The sequence below is a fragment of the Neopsephotus bourkii genome, unplaced genomic scaffold (assembly GCF_033783945.1).
Source record: "Neopsephotus bourkii isolate Nb327-2 ecotype Australia unplaced genomic scaffold, CSIRO-AGI_Nbou_v1 NB_42, whole genome shotgun sequence".
NCBI classification, from domain to species: Eukaryota; Metazoa; Chordata; class Aves; order Psittaciformes; family Psittacidae; genus Neopsephotus; species Neopsephotus bourkii.
The window spans coordinates 1,319,950-1,337,904 of NW_026900559.1; the positions used below are offsets into that span (position 1 = coordinate 1,319,950).

Genomic DNA, 17,955 nt, shown 5'->3' on the forward strand with positions numbered 1-17,955 from the left:
TCTTATTTGTACTGTGTTGACGAACTACATTTGGACATGACTGTTGAGTAACTGGTTAGGCAGGTTAAATGTATCTAATATATGTAGGAGTTATACAATTACGAAGTTTTATTTAAATATTGTCTGGTTTTGTATGGCTTTGAAGTTGAACATGTAGTAAGTTGAAATGAGTTACTGTATTAAGTTTGGCTTTATAACCGTTTTTGCTTAATTTAGGAGCCTTCCACTTATTTTTGAAAGAAAATTAATGCATAAAGTGCACTAAAATTCAATGTATATTTGAATTGACAGTTTCAGGATATTTGATTTAATTTTTGCTTTTTCACGTTATATGTTGAGGAAGCAGAAGAAATGATAAGTTACATACCTCACATGTCATGTGTTACTGCAGAGTTGGCAGGTCTGTTGATGCAAAAGAACTTTCCCCGTGCAATTTTCTGTTTTTATGGATGCAGATCATGCACTGGTAATACAGTACATAGTTATCAAAAATAGGTTTGAAATTGTAAATAACCCTCAAAATCTATGCCAGAAATTTGCAAGGATAGATATTGTTCCTGATGAACTTACTTCCTCTCCTTACCTGAAATGTTGTGTTATAAATTTACTATTTTCATCTATGTGAAATATACAAGTTTTTTCATTAACTGATCATAGCTTTAGATTATGATAAAGATCCCCATAATATGTATTCTAACAGTGGCAGTTTCTATAAGATAAACTTGTATCTTAACCCTTTTAAAATTATAATTCTCAAAGCTTCTCTAAAAAGAGCATGGACTCACACAACTTCTGCAGCCCAAAATATTATGTATTATAGAAGTTATATTCTCATACATAAATGAGGGGATGTTTTTAAAAATGCAGCTAGTGAGTGCATTTAGTTTTCCCATGAGATCTGAAGTGAAATTCAAAGAACAGTAACTATTTAAGTTACGAAAATCTGTTTTCAAACTTCAGGAAATCATTCACAATAGCGTAGTTTACTGTTTTAATCTAAAACTAGATAGTTGTTCTGTGACTTCTGCTAAAACTGGTTATTGTTTCTGTAACTTAACATTTTCTGCTCTGATAGTATTCTGAGGAAACCATGAATTTAAAGTCTGATTTAACAGAACACTGAGGCATTTGAAAATAGACTATACTACTGCCATGTACATTGCTACTTCAGTGAAATCATTTTAGTCTACCCATGTGGCATTAGGCACGTGTACAAATTGCTTATGAAGCTGATTCTAAAGTGATAAGCTGCAAAAGGCTGTACTAAAGGTAAAGAAGTCAGAAAAACTCCAAATATATTTAATATAACCCTTGAATTTAAATTGTGAGATCAGTTTGAGTGGCTGTAACTGTTGCCAAATGGCAGTAACTTCAAATTTATTTTCTTTTTTGTAACTGAAGAGTTGGCGATAAGCTCAAATTTGTTGATTGTTTTGTGTCATACTTTCAAGATCTTGCATTTGAACATAATTTACAGAAATACTGATAAGCTTGCTTGTGGATCGCTAAATTTCTAAGTGACTGATCTCTTATGTTTACAGCATATATGATAGCTCAAGTTTGGGTTGGTTTTGTTTTGTTTTGTTTTTCCAAGAGAAAGAATTATGTAGGCCACACCTTGGTAAGCATTTGTGTTCATTTAATCCTATGAGTTTGTCTCTTTGAACTTTGTACAGAGAGATGCACATACACAAACACATGCTTAGTATTTTAATTTTAGTGAGTGATGTGCTTTCAATAGCTGAACCAAAATTAAAAAATAAATTCAATGTGGAACTGAGATAGTTAAAATTTATTTTCTCACTGGAATGCAAAAACAATTGTGTTAACCTTTTAGTTTCGTGAACAGAAAGAAGAGCAAATTAATGAAATACTAGAGGGTGATCAGGGAATTGTAGTTGTGGTGTGTTTCTCAGAGAGATCAGATCCCCCAGTAGACAGTAGCACATGGGAAACCCAAGTTAGTTCTTTGAAAAGCCCAACAGTCAGAGAAATTGTACATTTATTATGGCTCACAAGAGGACCCTATTTGTCCGTAATTTATTTTGAAGGTTCTTTTTGCAGTTCACCTTGTTGAAAAGATTACCCTCTACAGGGATTGAGTTGAGATTTGGAGACAAGAGAATGACCTGATCGTGTGAAGATTATAACATTCATGTAAGACATGTGGCCAGTAGGCCTTCTTGCAGTCAATTTGTCAAAACTAGAGTGAGTGTCTGGCCTCAGGGACTTCAATAGACTGATGGATCAGCCAGGGTTTGGGAGAGGTTCAGACTTTCTCAGCCAGCAGTTGCCAGTGTCCTGTAGAAGTGCTCATGATGCTTAGAAAAGAAATGAAAGATGCTTCTGTTGTCACTAAGTTTTTTCAATGAAAACTATTTAGTGGGCTTTCAAGACAGTATTTTTTTTTTTTTTTACAGTAGACTAACTTATTTCTAATAAGAAAAAAATCATCAGCCCTATGTACCTGTATAAATACTCTTGCTTTTCAGAAACACTTCCATTATATTCCTGCGGTGTATGCAAATCCAGTTTGATTTCATGGTTCTTCTTGCTTATTTACAGTATATTAAACTCCACTGATTTTTACCTTAGTGAACTTAAGTCAACTGCTTTTTCACAATGGAAGATGGAACGATAAAGATAATTGCCCTAGCTTGAAAAATCTTTAATACATATTAGTAAGCTAAATGCAATATGGATCAGCATATTATTTACTTATCTGGGAAAAGTATAACTGAGTCCAGGGCAAGTCTTTTTAGTTTTGGGAACTGTAAGAAGAATGTCTTGATTCTGTGCCCCAAATACTAAAATAAAAAAATAATAATCATACACTTTAAGGTAATTTAATGATGGTATCTGATAATTCTGCAACAAAAAGGGTTTGTAATGCTACCCTGCAAAATCGTTTTTGCTGAATCTGTGCTAGCAGAGACTTGTCCATTTTTTCAGGGTGGGGTTACTGGCTCAAATCCTTCTGGCTTATGATTTATGCAAAAGTTGTTTTGAACCCAGCTACAAAGTGATTGTGGAAACGCTTCTGAAACAGCAGCTAAAATAAACTTTATACCAATTACATAAAATGGCTGTTCAGCATTTAGGGTGGACATCTTGAATGTGGAACAGTAGCAACAGATACTGCTGCTTCTTTGCAGAAGACTCTTTATCACTCAGGGAACGGTGTGGTATCATTCCCTTAGTCAAAATGTGAACTTTAAGAAATTAGTTGAGCCAGTCTGAAGGTTACTGCCACAAAAAGGAGAAGTCCCCATTCTTCTTTCATTCTTCTCCCTGTTCCTAACCATGTGCTTCTGCAACTTACGTTATACTGACTTCATGCTCTTCAGACTTTTTCCTCAATGAGTCAGAGAAAACTAACTTGTGGTTTAAAAAAAAGGGGGATGCTTTCTGCTGGGTTATTGAGTTGAAACAGCTCACTGAAAAGGTTAAGGTGTGGCATATAGGTGATGGTGAGTTGTACATTTGACCTATCTGTTTATGAAACAAGAGCCAAGGAGAATACATCTCAGCAGTGTTTGAGAAACAGGAGAATCCTATGTGGCAGATGCAGAGATGCCCTAGTGTGCACAGTTACAGGTAATACTTTCATGAGATGTGATGCTTGTAGTGTCAAACTCAACATTTTGCTTTGGTAAGGATGCTTGTTCCATTACTACTCAGGATAAAGCATTTTTTTACCTATAAGATGTTTTCATTCTCTTTCTTCAAAAACAAAGTAGGTGTTTGAAAGCTCCTGAAAGTCAATGGCAAAACTTTAAATCTGTCCTTAAGTATGATTACGGTGTGGCCAAGGAACACATTTCCCTGATCACCCTTCATTGTAAATGGTAAGGTAAAATTTTCTGGGGCATGACTGAGAGCAAGACACCAGTTTAGTCTCGCTGAATTTCCTTCCAGTGGTATCTCTGACTTTGCCATCAAATGTGTAATGGATATGGAAATGGCAGCGTGTGTGAATAGTTACTTGCCTTGCCACTTAGCATATAATAATGAATGCCTTTGAAATAATAAAAAAACTAAACCCAAAGTCCTAGAATTATCCTATGAAAACAGCTTGTGCTGTGACAGTCTATTCTCAGCATATCAGATGCTTTAAAATGTATAATTACAGCCAGTTTTAGAGAACAATGATGTGCGTGTGTGTCTTGCTCCAAGTTAGTTTGTGGCATTTCAAGTACTTCAGTCAATTTTAAGAGTTTCTTTTTTTTTTTTTTTTTAAGAGAAGATTGGGTCTTGAACATCTGCTATGTTAGCTTAGGGGAACCTCCTATCAACTTGCTGTCAACTTTTCTTTCATCTGTGCTGTGTACAAATGTAGAATAGACTTGGGAAGCAGAAGTCACTTTTGCTCTATAAATGCGCCTAACCTCTCATGGTAGGGAATCCATGCTGTCATTCTTGACAACTGTGTTAAGTCAGTTTGAAAAGTGAATTTTCTGCACATAAAGATTTCACCTTCACAAATGCACTTTTAAATGCATTTCTTATGGTAATTGTAAGAATATCGTTAGTTACCTTTTTGCTATCCCCATGCTGCATTTGATTTATTTAACAGATCATAGTTCCCATGGAAGTTGTCTGGCATGAAGTAAAAAAGCACTCAGTTTAGTTTGCTTTCCCACTGTGTGGCAGTGTCTTTCCTGTACTTGACCTGTATGAAATCCTAGATGTGGTCTGACTTTGTATTTCCACCTTCCAAATTATTTCTGACACAGAAGTGCAAGAAGCAATCCAGGGGACTCTTGTCAGATAGTTGCATTGTGTAAATATGATTGTCTTCTGTCAGGTAAATTCTCTTGCAATGTACAGTGTTTGGCTTTAGGATTCTTTCTGCCTTAAAAAATACACACAGAAACTGAAATGCTTGATTGCAAACAGAAGTGAATTCCTGTTTCTTGGGTCCGTTTACAGCCAGCTTCTGCCTGGGTGCACGGAGCAGGGGGAAGTGCACCAGGGAATGCCCTTTGTGAGGCACAATGGAGAATCTTTAAAAAACCCGTGGATTAAAAGAATGCAGGGAGGAGCTGTATTGAAAGTAGAAACTTGAATCCAACACAGTTTACTGTGTACCTGTTCTGGTTTTGCAGTTGTCTTATACTCGGGGGAGCCAGAATCCTGTCTTGGTTGGAGGGTATAAATCTAGTGTGTATGTTTGCTTCTCAGGAACTTTGCTGGCCGGCAAAGATCATTCCTTCAGCTTTCAGTTGCCCGAGTTATCTGATCTTAGATGAATTTCAGCACTTGTTTATAGCATGCAGTAACTTCTTGCCAGAAGCTAGCTTAGTGTTTCAGATTTTGAAGCGTGCTCTGTGCTGCTCTGGGGTGAGGCATAAGATTTTCAGTGTGTGCTCCCAAGTTGTGCAGCGTATTTACACAGGTGAGCATTACACTGCTTTGTTATTTTACAGTTAATGTAGGCATGAATCTGCTGGTCAAGTCTATGCTGTTCAAATTGGCAGTGCTGGGGGAAGCTCTGTCCTTTTTTGTTGCTTAACTATATAACAGACAAACGATGAATTGGAGAGCTGTCATTTACTCTCTGCTACTAACTTGCACTGTTTCATGGCGATTACACATGTACATTGCTCTCAGCTGTGTTTTCAGTTAAGCAAATACCTTATTTCTACCACAGCTGACACACAGCACTTGAAATGGGCAGTTCTCATTAGCAGTGGTTCTTGGTGAATTTTGCTTACCAGGTAGGTAGCATGGTTGGTCTTTCTGTCTCCTTTTTTTTTTTTTTTGATTTTAATAAGGATGAAAATTAGAGAATTTTTGAGTGTTGTATTTTGTACAATGCACAATTGCAAAATGGGATCTTTGGGTTTTTTTTTCCTCCCACTTGACTAAAATCTTACTTATGGTTTCTCAATCAGTGTATGGCATGATTGTTTCGTCTGTTATGTGGAGTGCTAAATATCATGGAATTTTCTGTGCTTGCAGCTGACAGCCTAGAAAAGTGTAGTGCGCTCTTTCTAAGCTATTTTCTGTCATGTCTTTTTTATAAGAATTATGTATTTCCAAGACAGCACAATGCGTGAGTTTTATATATATATATATATATACAGCATATGCCTCAGTTTCATTTGGAATATTGAAAAACATGATTAAACACCTTAAAAGTAGACAGTATAGGTTTTAAAAATACAGTTGTGTTTGGAAATAGTTTGCTGTTGATTGATCTGTCTGGCACATGCATATTGTAGCTTCTGCATGACTCATCTTTGTAATTATTCTACTTGAAAATAGGTTTTTTGCTTTATCTTTAAATTTAAAAGTTTTAAAGAGTTTTGAAAAGATAATTTTGAGTAATGAAATTATACTTATAGTAGATATTAAAATTTAAAAAAAATAAAAACAGGTATCTTGTTTTATAAATAAAGTTCCCTGGGATATGTTGTATTTCTGTTCTCTACTTCAGCTCATTAAGATCCTCCTAAAGCTGCTTCAGCCCAAATTACCATTTTGCCTGTCTTATAGTATCATTTTTGCTTTAAAACCAATAACATAAATTCATATTTTCTTTTCTTACAATTGCATATTTATTCTGGCTGAATTCAAATTGCATCATACCACTGAAATACACCATAATTTCTCTGTAACAAAATGGGTCACATTCTTAATGGGCTGTTCACTGTGAGCATCTGCTTGAAGATGAAAATAATTGCTTCCAGATGTTACCATTTCAAGAGGGGACATTTACTTTAAATGGCACTTTCTTTCAAAGCAGAAGTTAGACTCTCTAGATGCAAGAGAAATTGTCAGCTGTTTTAAATCAGTGTAGCTCCACTGAAAACAAACTAGGGATAGTTAGCTATTTTGTCTATTTTAAGGCAAGAGTTTTATGCCAGTTCACACTGGCTGGGAGTCTGGTTCTCCTTCTTCAGAGCAAACTGCAAAATTTTGTTTGAGTTGGTTGAAAAAAAACAAACCCAAACATCAGGTGCCTTAATGCTCACTTATACCAGGTAGCACTCTAGTGTTCACATGGAGCTACTAAACTCGGCATGTGAGGAGTGAGGTATTAGTCTCTGTTGCATAACTAAGTGTAAGTTGGAGGTCTATAGAAAAAATAAGGAGTAATGCCCGATGGTGCACTCAAAGAGTACATCTTTTGTTAATCTCTAGAGTGATGCCATGTCTCCTTGCCTTATTCAGAAATCTTCCTGTTGTATCATGGAATGCCATGTCAGTGTCAAAAAACCCCAACTTCTAAATATTTCAGTTCAACAGTGAACAGAGTCTGACCGGGGCCAAGGTCACCTCACCCTGACAACCTTTTTGGTTTTCACTGGCCTTATTTCATATCAAAGTTCTCATTTATAGCTATGTCATTATTTTCAGAAGTCTGATATGTTCACAGCTGTACAGAGCCTGTTCCAGTCTGGATTGGAATGTGCTACTATGGATCTTACGCGAATTAGCATCTTTCTGGAAGATAGAGGAGTTACTTGTAATTAGAATTGTAATTTGTACTCACCTTTGTAGAAAGGAGCTACTAGATAGATTTCATTAGGTAACTGCCTCTGAGTGTTTCTCAATAAAAAAAGGCAGTGCACTGTCTTTTCTTGGTCAGTGCTTGATTTATTTCATTTAGAGGAAAAAACCTAACCAAATCATGAGACTACATTTCTGTGTATTTTCCCACCCATACACAAATATCATTGTCAATGTCAGCAGGAATTGCCATGGCACTGGGAGTAGTGGGTGGCTTAGATAATTGGTGTTGCAATGCAGATGCAAGTTCAGTACTATTTTTAATTTGGGCAGTATTCCCCACCAGACTAAAACAGTTTACTTGTAGAGTAGATTTAGGTTCCAAATGCGCTTTAACTGTGTAATTTTTTTAATAACCTTTGTGGGTTCTGTGGCTCCAGGACATGGTCTACAACATACTGTGCAGTTTATGGGAGAGGAAGACATAAGAAAAGGGTGATGGACAGGGCAGTTTCGATCGCTCAGTAACATCAGCATAGATCCAGAATAGCTATGTCAACTTCGCTTAAGTCACTTCTGTGTAATTCAAAGCAGAATCTGCTGTGATTCCTCAGTGTGTTTCACATGATAAAAACAGTGATGTGAGTTATGAGTTAGCAAAAATTTTTTAACCATTTAGAAACCATCATTCTTTTGTAAGAATTATTTAGGCACTGTAAGTATTAATTTTCCAGTAAGGCTTAAAGTTCTGAATGGTTTGGAGGGCTTTTTTCCATTCTTTGACAATGAAAAACAGAAGCGTTAACATCAAACTCTGTTATATTTTGGAAGATGTTTTGAAAGATGCAGGGAAGGTGATTACTGAATGTTTTCCAAACACAGTGATTATCACTGGGTCCAAAGTACACATCTCTTTGCAACCTCAAAAACAAACTCAGGGTACACACGCAAAACTCATGGCTAATTATTTCTACTTTACACTGTTACTCGGTCTAGATATTGCCTTTTTGATTCCAGTTTGGGGATACACTTTTTATTCACTGCTGTTCCCTCCACAGTGTATAGTCTTCAGAAGTTACCAAGTACCACATAATGTAAACTTCCAAGTACTGCTAGTATTACTGCTGAATGTCTTCGGTACTCTGTTTTGTTTAGGGTGCTTATTCTGTAATATCCTTTATCAAGCAACACATCGTAAGAAGTTCTAAAATGTTTAATTGTAATACTAAAACATAGCTTTTTCTGATGAGTATTTTAGGAAGTAGTCTATTCTTTTGTAATGTGTCATGTGGCATTATGTAGGTTTCTGTTTGCCTAGCTTTAGTATTGTTTTCTGATTTCATGGCTTGCCTGGGGATTAACTCTGCCACACGTTTTCCTGAAATATGGCAGAGAATACAGCGGCATAGCCATTAACATGGGAGAACGTTTATGTGAAAATCTGAGTAACATGCAGTTCAAACAGGTCAAAGAATAGATGCTGTGAAGATAGGTAGGGAAATGTGCTTTAATATGAATTTGCCAATAATCTTTTTTTTGTTTGTTTTGCTTTAGTTACTTTTTCTGCCAGCAGTAGATGCTTTCATCAGAGCTATCTTGCTGCTTTTTTTCCATTGTAAAGCAATAGCAATTGTGACTTTAAGAGAATCATTTTGCTTTTGTATTGAAAGCGTTAAACAATGGGGTAGGGGCTTTAGTACGGATATGCCAATAAATCATGTAGCATTCTGTCAGTGTTCAATTAAATAACCAGAGAAAATGTTCTGCTTTGATTTCAGGAGTTGCTAAGTCGAACATCACTAGAGACTCAAAAATTAGACTTAATGGCTGAAGTTTCAGACCTGAAGATTAAGCTGGTTGGTATGGAAAAGGAGCAAAGTGAATATGAAGAGAGACAAAACAAAGCTGAGGTGAGTTTCTTTCCTTAGGTTGTTTTCTTTTTTCTTTTATCACGTCTCTGGTATGCTGTCATGCACCTGAGCATACAAGCTGAAATCGGCATGCAGTAGGATTTTCCGTCCATGCCATTGATCCTGTGAATTGAGTGAAGAATATGATTATGCATTTTTGGGATGTGGTTTCTTTTCCCCTCTCTCATTATACTTCCAGAGGTTGCTGTTTGGCTTTAATCAAGGCACAAAGTCCCTTCCAGAAGCATACATTACAGTTGCCATTCACTTAACCCTTTCATTTTCACATAAGGTTGGCGGGCATGGCCATGTGAGGCCTATGAGAGCTAATTCCTTGTTTATGTGGCAGAGAAGACTTGTCAGCCCAGTAGTATCAGTGGTGCTACAAACACTTAGATGATCACCCTTGCTGATTTCAACGCATTCATGGCACTTGGGTGGGAAAGACAAGGGGCAGGGCATATTCCTCAAATGAGCCTTTTCCCTTGTGGTTACATAATAAATAGTGCAAAACAAAAATAAAATAAAAATTACATGCATTGGAGGCAGTTCTAATCCTTGTTCCCTTTCATATGCGGAGGGTTCTGGTCATCAAAGAAGCTTTGCTTTTTACCATATTGATTAAGAAAGAATATAAAACAGAGAAACATGAACATGGAATCGTGGAAGTGAGCAGCAGGTGGGAGCTGGGAAGGAAAGCAATTATGAAGAAAGTAATTCATATGAATTGCCATGCGTTACCCTACTCAATGGTCCTGGAAGGGAACCAACTGACAGAAGTGTATTATCTGGCAAGGGAGGATTGCTAGGTCCAAGATTCATACGTTGCTGACTGAAAAAACTTCCATGTTGACACAGGAGAATTTGAAATCCAGGCAGTGTTAGAAAACTGTTTGATCTCCATAATGTCACTAGTGGAATATTTGAGAAGCATGCATAAGTAATTTACCTGCAGTGACATAATTTGTTTGGAGTGTGTTTGGTTTTGACTTATTTATCCTCAGAAGTTTTCTTTGGAGATCAAAAGATAGCTTAAAGAGAGCAATCCCTGTCAGAGGTTGCAAGCCAGGGAGGCACCAGCTGCTGTTTTTACCATCTATGGCCGCCTTGTGCTCTTTCACCCATAATTGTCTCTTACTACTTGAAAATCTAAACAAGTCTGTGCAGCACGTAATTGCTACAGATTGCAGCCTACTCTCAGTAGCCACCTTTCTGAGAGGCCTTCAGCTCTTCCTGGTGTCCAACATGTAATGGAATGAGGGCGTCTAAATTATTGCAGGACATGCAGAGTCAGCCTGACTTCTGGAAGGCAACAAAGGTTTTGAGTGCATTTGCATTGATAGTAGGTCTGGGCCTGTGGTAAGGATGAGGCTATGAACTGTGAAATTCTTTTGATACTGCAAAACTGTGTGTGACCCCATTTGATGGAAAAGTTGAGCGTTACTGGGCTTGGAAGCCTTTGCTGTATTGCTGACTGATAGGAAATGTTCCTGTTGAGATGGAAAAGGCTTCTAATCTGATGGAAAAGTTGAGAATCATTGTGTTAAGTATGCCCTGAATTATTAACTACCCCAAGATGTGATTAGATTTCTGGCCTGTTGAAAGTTGCAAACCTGTGTATACAGTGGAGGGAAAATGAGTAAGTAAAGCTGTGGGAAATAAACATCATTTCTAGTTTACTTGTTGAGCCATTTAAAAAATTACTTCAGACTGTCCTGAATAAGCATTAATCTAATTTGTAAAGATAAACAGGGGTTGCTTTCAGTCAAATTGGTTGCTTACTTGAATTCTAATGCTTTAACCCTGTTACAGCTCCTTTTATTGTGAATTTCATTAATTTTTCAATACAAACACTATTTCAAACATAAGAATGAAATTTATTGATATGTTTCCTTTATAATGTTAGACTACAACTGCTGCTTAAATTTGGTAATAGCTTGAGTGTCTTCCTGAACTTCCTGTCTCCTCTGCCCAGCTACATCTTTCTAAATGAATAAGCCACTTGTAGGTACTCAGTCTACATTTAGTTTGCTCTCATTTACACATACGCAGTTGTGTTGCGATAACCTACTTGCTTCAGAGTAAGACAGTTCTCCGAACTGACAGTGACCAAATGAAATTAATCTCTGAATGTTGTAGCTACGTCAACATTCTTCTGCAGGTATAGTACCTCAAATGAAATTGCAATTAGTATTTTTAAGCAAGTTGAATACAGCTACGGGTGACAGTGCTGGAGCCATTTTTATAGACTGCAGACAGCCAATTCCTGCTTTCAGGACTGAGTTTAGGATTGACAGAGGTGAGCAGAACAGGGATTTGATAGATTTGCTACTATCAGAAGGTAATAGTCTTGAGTTTTCACCCTAGTGCATGTATTATAGAGGTATCCAGTAGTGAAACCCTTTCAAACAGCTTGTTAATTATACTCCATGGTTGACCATGCCATTTCTAAGTATAATAATGGCTTTTTAAAAGTTTAAAATTAAATGTGACATTGCAGAATAATTCAGCTCAAACATGTTTGCTCTGTACTGTCATTTTGTGTCAGCTTATTTCACAGCAGCTTTTTCCAGTCACATGGAATTTATCTATAGAATTATTTCTCTGGTTGAGTTGAGCAGAAACAAAGCAAATTAAGATATCCTTCTCAATAGGAGCAAGTTTTAATGTGTCAGGTTCATTTCACTTTCTCTTATGCAGCTGTTGTTCAAATTTGGTTTTAGTTAGCAGCAAGGAGTTTATTAAGCATCTCTAACATCTTCTCAAAGGTATTAATTTCACACTGAATGCCACTTGTCTCTGGCTCTTCAAAAGCACATACTAAATTTAAAGTGCCACCTATTTATATATCTAACACAGGGGCTAGGAGAATAGCTGCTTGTAAATAGACTGTCTCACTCTTGACTTTGTCATTTTAGTTCCTTTATTGTGGAATAATGTTTTATTTTTGCCACAGCAGTTCTGTAGAGGTTTCTGAAACCCCATCTGATGGAGTTTGTGCAGCTTTTCTCTTGCCCGAGAAGCCTTAAAAAATTTGGAAATGTGTTTTTGTAACGCAGCAAGGCATGAATGATCAGCATCATCAAGTGATTAATGCAGCCCAGATGCCTGCCTTACCTGAACACAGAAGACAAAAGAGACCTCCTGTCACTACCAGGAGACTGCAGAAGTGATTGTCCATTTCAATTCACTTAACAGCCTTTCTTTTTTTGGCATAGGATAGGTTTTGTTGGTTTTGCTTTTTCCTCCTAAGGATCTGAAGCTTGCTGTAAGCTGTTAAATATCTAGCGCATAGTTACTTGCGGTTTCAAAGAAACTTGAGTCAGTGAGCCACTGACTCCCACTGGGGAGTCTCGTGTGTTGTCTCACCTGAATCAAATTCAATATATAGTGTGTTAATGTATTTTCATGCTGTAAAGGAATCTCAAAAAGAGAAACTTTTCTACCTTGAAGCTAGAAAAAGTTGTAAGGGCACATATTGCAGCTGAAGTTAATCTGTTTCTCCTCCATAGATTTCTTATACTTCACTGGGTAAGGATTTCTGTCATTTCTGTACTATCAAGTTTGCCCTGAGGGAAGTCTGTATGGATGCAGAGTGTTTCCAATTCCTGTTTTTAATGTGAGGTGATAGGGAAAAGAATGATAAGGTTGCACCCAAAGTGTTTCTGATCTCTCCCAAGTTGGCACAACTGGAGCAGCTGTCAGTTTATGCTCAAATGTCTGTGCATCTTGTTAGAGCAGTCCTTCTTCAGAACCTTGTGTGGGTTAACAGTGTTCTGTCAAAGACAAACAAAAGCCTTGGTGCTTGAAAGAAAGTAAGGGAGATGGATGTGTGTCCTAATGATTCCAGTCATCGCCAATTGATACTGCTCAGTGAAGTATCAGGTTGTGGAGATGATGGTAAAAAAGAAACAAGATTAGAGCATGGAAGGTGGAGGGGTTGTGGATAGTATCTAGATTGTACATACAGCCAGTACTACAGGTGTTCTACTTTGCAGTACTCCTAATAAGAGGATGAGTTAGGTAAGGTTCTCCGCACCAGTGTCCTATTGTATTGCTGCAAAGTGGCCAGTGTAGCCAGTATTCTTTCTAATGTTTTTTTGGTTGTTTATGGAACTAATCTTCATTTACATACATTAAGAGTTGGTTGGATGAAAGAGTATGAGCATCAGACATTGTGATCCTGACTAAGAATAATATGTAAGTTAAATATATGCAACTGTTTTCCTGATTTTCATTTTAAGCACAGTGCCCTAAAAAAAATAATTGATGTGAAACTCTTGTATCTGACACATACACTGTTGAAAGGAAATCTTTGTGAATGTTTGAAGTTGACTGTGGATGTTGATGCAATTTGAGATTGGTTGTGTTATATGCTTACCTGGTTGGAATAGCATCCTGTCCTTGCAGTAGGTGTTCTTTAGCTTTGTGTTTATTGGTTCACCAGAGGGTTGAGATGGCAAGAGGGCTTCTGTGCAGTGTAAGGAAGAAAATTCTAAGAAACATGCCATGTCTTCTGTTGCCCTGTCCACTAAAATCTTTCCCCCCTTTTGGAGATGGATTAATCTCCTTAGATTTATATTCCAGTTGAGAAGATTGAGAAATCACAAAACATATGCTGTTAATGTGTGTGAAAATTAAGAGAAAAGCACTCCAAACTTGTAATATCTGAGAAATTACCCAGCACTATTTACTACTGAGTTAGGGAATTTAAGTGAAATGTTATATAGATTTCAATACTTGTCTTTGGTTTGCATTCTGTAGATGAATTTTTTGTTTGTATCACTGAAACACACAAATCCAAGAATCTGGCCAGCAAATTGGTGTACTTTAATTACTTTTTCTTATGTGATATCCTTCGATTTCTCCTGCGTATGTCGCTTAACTCTTTCTCCATGTCAAAATACTGCCTAGCTAGCAAGCTAGTAATGGAGTTATTTTTTGACCCATGCTAGACCTGGAAACAGAATTAATTTACTAGTAATTTTTGTGTATAAATTGTGAGGAGTAGGTTATGGCCCCATCTGAGTACTTAGCAATTTCTTCCTAGTGAATGGTTTGGCTGTATAAATGAATGGAATCAATTCCCATTTCAGCAAAAGTGTACTTCTGTTGCAGTTCTGCCTGATATCAGACTTCATGTGACTGTAAAAGCTTCCAAAACTGAGGGGCCAAATTTTGTTCTTTATATTAGAATCAGAATCATGAATTAGTGCAGAATATTGACTCTGTTCTATGTAACCTGTAGCTCTGTGCAGTATTCCAGATTTAAATCCATTCACATATACTTTAACAAAAGGAAAATAGATAATCTCTTGGGGTGTTTTTTTCAGTTTGCTTTGATGTGCTTCATGTATTTCTTTGTGCTGCAATTGTAGAAGTCTTCTTTGCATCATTTTATTTTTCACTTTTTTTAAATCTGTTTTTGTCTGTTTTTTTTTTTCCTTTCTTCCCATGTTTTCAGTCAGTAGTGAACCTGATAAGTGAGCTACAGGAGCAGATGTGTAGACTGCAGCTGGAAATTAATAGTAGAATCCAAGAAAGAAATTCTCAAGATAGGAAACCAGACTTGACACCTAATGGTCCTCAGTCTAGTCCAACATCAGTGGTAGAGACTCTCAGCCAGAAGAATTGCTCTCAGTGCAATGTATGAGAAGTACACCTTAGCCTGTGTGTTGCCTCTTATCTGCTCTTGCAGAAACTAAATTCTGCTAACCAGGATTGTGTTGTGAATTACTGGCATTAACTTTTGTGACTTTCATTAGCAAAGAGTGAGGTGGTCTTAAAAATTACAATAAAAAAGAAACTCTTCAACCCAGACACCCCACCCCAATTAATAAATTGGGTCACCATTGATGTCTGTCTGCTAAGGCACAGCTATCTGTAGACCTAAGCACTTTCAGTTTTTTTATGAATCTAACTGTACTTGTAAGTCTGTAGTGCTGGTGTGGTGTGTAGGTTGGGGGGTTTTAATTTATTATTTGAGGGGTTGTTTTTTTTCCATAGTTGAGATTTATCTGTTTGATATGCAGCATGCTAGCATGGTTTGGTAGTTTGCTAGTTTTCCTCACAGTCACCCTAGCTGTGCATGATGGTGCATCCTAACTAGTCCTCTAAACACAGATTATTAATTCTTCACTGTCTTAAAAGCTTTACACAGGTATGAAATAGTTTTAGGTAAGCGTATCTGAAATGTGGCCTTTGATAATGCTAAATGAATGGAAGGAGCCATAATAAAAACACCTTTAAAATAGCAAATCCAGCACATTTTTCTTTCTTATTTGACATTAGCAGTTACCAGGAAAGCATTTTTGAATTTACATTACAGATCCTAGTTGTAGTTGACCAAAACTGTCACATGTCAAAACAAAAACTACTTTGCCTAAAGCACTTAAATTTACAGAAGGTGGATGGTACTAGTATGCCTGAAAATATTTGCTTTTAAATTGATTTGCTTTAGTTGCCACCTCTCTTTGGTCACAGTTTGGATCCCCAGAACTCATTTTATATCTGCTTATATTGTGAGGGAGTTTTTCAGTAACTTTTCTCATAGGTTTATTTTACAAAACTAATTCATTTGGACATGATGCCTGTTTTGAAAATAGTGCTATTTTTCTGAGCTTGCCTCTGTCCAGAATAATTAGTGAACTATTAGACTACACTACAAATCGCATTTTGAAGAAAACATGAGAGTCAAATCTGGGAGTCATTCAAAATAATTTAACCCAAGATATTAGTATGGCTGTTCAACATATATACTATACAGCATTCCAAAACTGGGCTAAGCTTCCAAATTTTTTTTTCCTGAGTTCATTTGAAGACATTTGGTCTTGTCGGAGTGATATTTAAGGAACAACTTCATCTCTCAGGAGTAGAGGAATAAAAGAGAAGGGTAGGAACCCTGGTTGGGTGCAGCCCTTGGCTACCTCAAGTCAGTTTGCAAAGTGGCAAACATTAACAGTTAAAGTAGCATATTTGTGGTCGTATTTGACTGTATGTGTATGGTATTAAATGCCTGTAGCTTGCTAGATACTATTTTGTCTCAGTGTTATATTTCTTGGTAAGCAGTTTAAACACCTGCTTGGGGCAAGGATTGTCACTTCAGTTAAAGTTGGCAGTCCGGTAAACTCTAGTACTGCATGTTTCTCCTCACTTTCTGAGGTGGCTTAAAAACGAAATGAGACTTAAAAACACAAAACAAAACAAGTAAAACTAACCCTGCAATAAAACACTGATAGTTGATGTTACATGAGAGTGCATTTGCAGATCTTTTGGCTCATTTTCACCAAGACACACATGACTTCATCAGGATCAGCTATCTTCCTTAATACAAATAGGAAATTTGTTCATAATTTCAAGTGGACAGTTTGAGAAAGTATTCCTTATCTTTCAATTCAAAACAGTTTTTTGTCTTCTAAGACTAGTTCACGGTTCTTAATGTGGTGGTTCAGTGTTCACTACTGTGTGGTTCATGCATGATCTTTAATTCAGGACTATGAAAGATTACTAACTACCAGAGAAATCTTATTTACACCTGCTGTTCTTCCTTTGCAGGGTTTGCTTCAGGAACTTAGACACCTCAAAATTAAAGTGGAAGAACTGGAAAATGAAAGAAATCAATATGAGTGGAAATTAAAAGCAACTAAAGTGAGCAGAATATTTGGCATTTACTAATGACAGACGTTTCAGCTGGAAAGGGAAATATTTACTTTTCTTACAATTGCCTTATGTCAGGGCCTATTATGAGTCAAGTTTTCTTAAGCCATCTTTGTAATGAGTATTTTGGTTTGAAGTTTTTTGTAGTTCCTTTTTGTGCTTTTTGCTTCCTCCCTGCAGTTTCCAATATTCTACCTTTTTGTAACTGTTATTAAAAAAAAAATGAATCAAGAAGCCCTTCTGACTTAAAAAGGCCTATTGTAAGGAAACTTTTTGAATCTTTGAAATCTTTGAAATTTTTCCATCTTTCATTCGTGTATTGGTGACAAGCTTCTGTGGAATCTGCTTTACAGTTTGAAGAGACATGCAAAGTTGATTGGGTGTTCACTTAGTGTGGAATTTATTTTAATAGACATTAAGCCCAAAATACACTATTAGATCATCTGCTTTGACTTCCTCTATAACAAAGTGCATAGCTGCCTTACCCTTCTGTTGACCTTGAATCCTGGAAAGCTGTTGGGTCCTAATCTGGCACAACTTGACATCTGAAACATTTCATTATTTTCCCCAATCGTTATTTTTTCTAGTTCAACATTCTCATTGTTAAACAGTTGAACTTTATTTCTAGTTTGAATTTTTATCCCTTTTCCATTCTTTTAGATTAAAATTCTTTTAGATTAAAAAGAGCCTCACTGTTTTTCCCTGTATGCTTTTGTGCTGTAATCGCATCTCCTTTCATTTGTGTAGTACTTTAATCCCTGCTCATATGAATTACTGACTCTGAGTTGTGGTTGGATCTTGGAAAAACATTTTGAATTATTAAACTGAGTTTTCTTTTTAATACGTGATAGCTTGATCCTGAAATGACAGACAGCTATTGTTTGTATTAGCATTTCTTTCTTCTGAGAATTCTCAGATGAATATTGAAATG

General features: G+C 36.6%; 1 protein-coding gene across 2 annotated transcripts in view; it reads left to right on the plus strand.

Annotated features, from left to right (window-relative positions):
- Positions 1-17,955, plus strand: part of PPFIBP2 (PPFIA binding protein 2) — a 107,773-nt gene that overhangs the window by 63,448 nt on the left and 26,370 nt on the right. The window contains exons 6-8 of one of the 2 annotated variants that reach the window (XM_061347284.1): positions 9,237-9,368; positions 14,833-15,015; positions 16,923-17,015. In XM_061347284.1, the coding sequence (XP_061203268.1) occupies positions 9,237-9,368; positions 14,833-15,015; positions 16,923-17,015 (408 nt within the window). The remainder of the gene's footprint in view (positions 1-9,236; positions 9,369-14,832; positions 15,016-16,922; positions 17,016-17,955) is intronic. The other variant, XM_061347293.1, reaches the window with a different exon arrangement.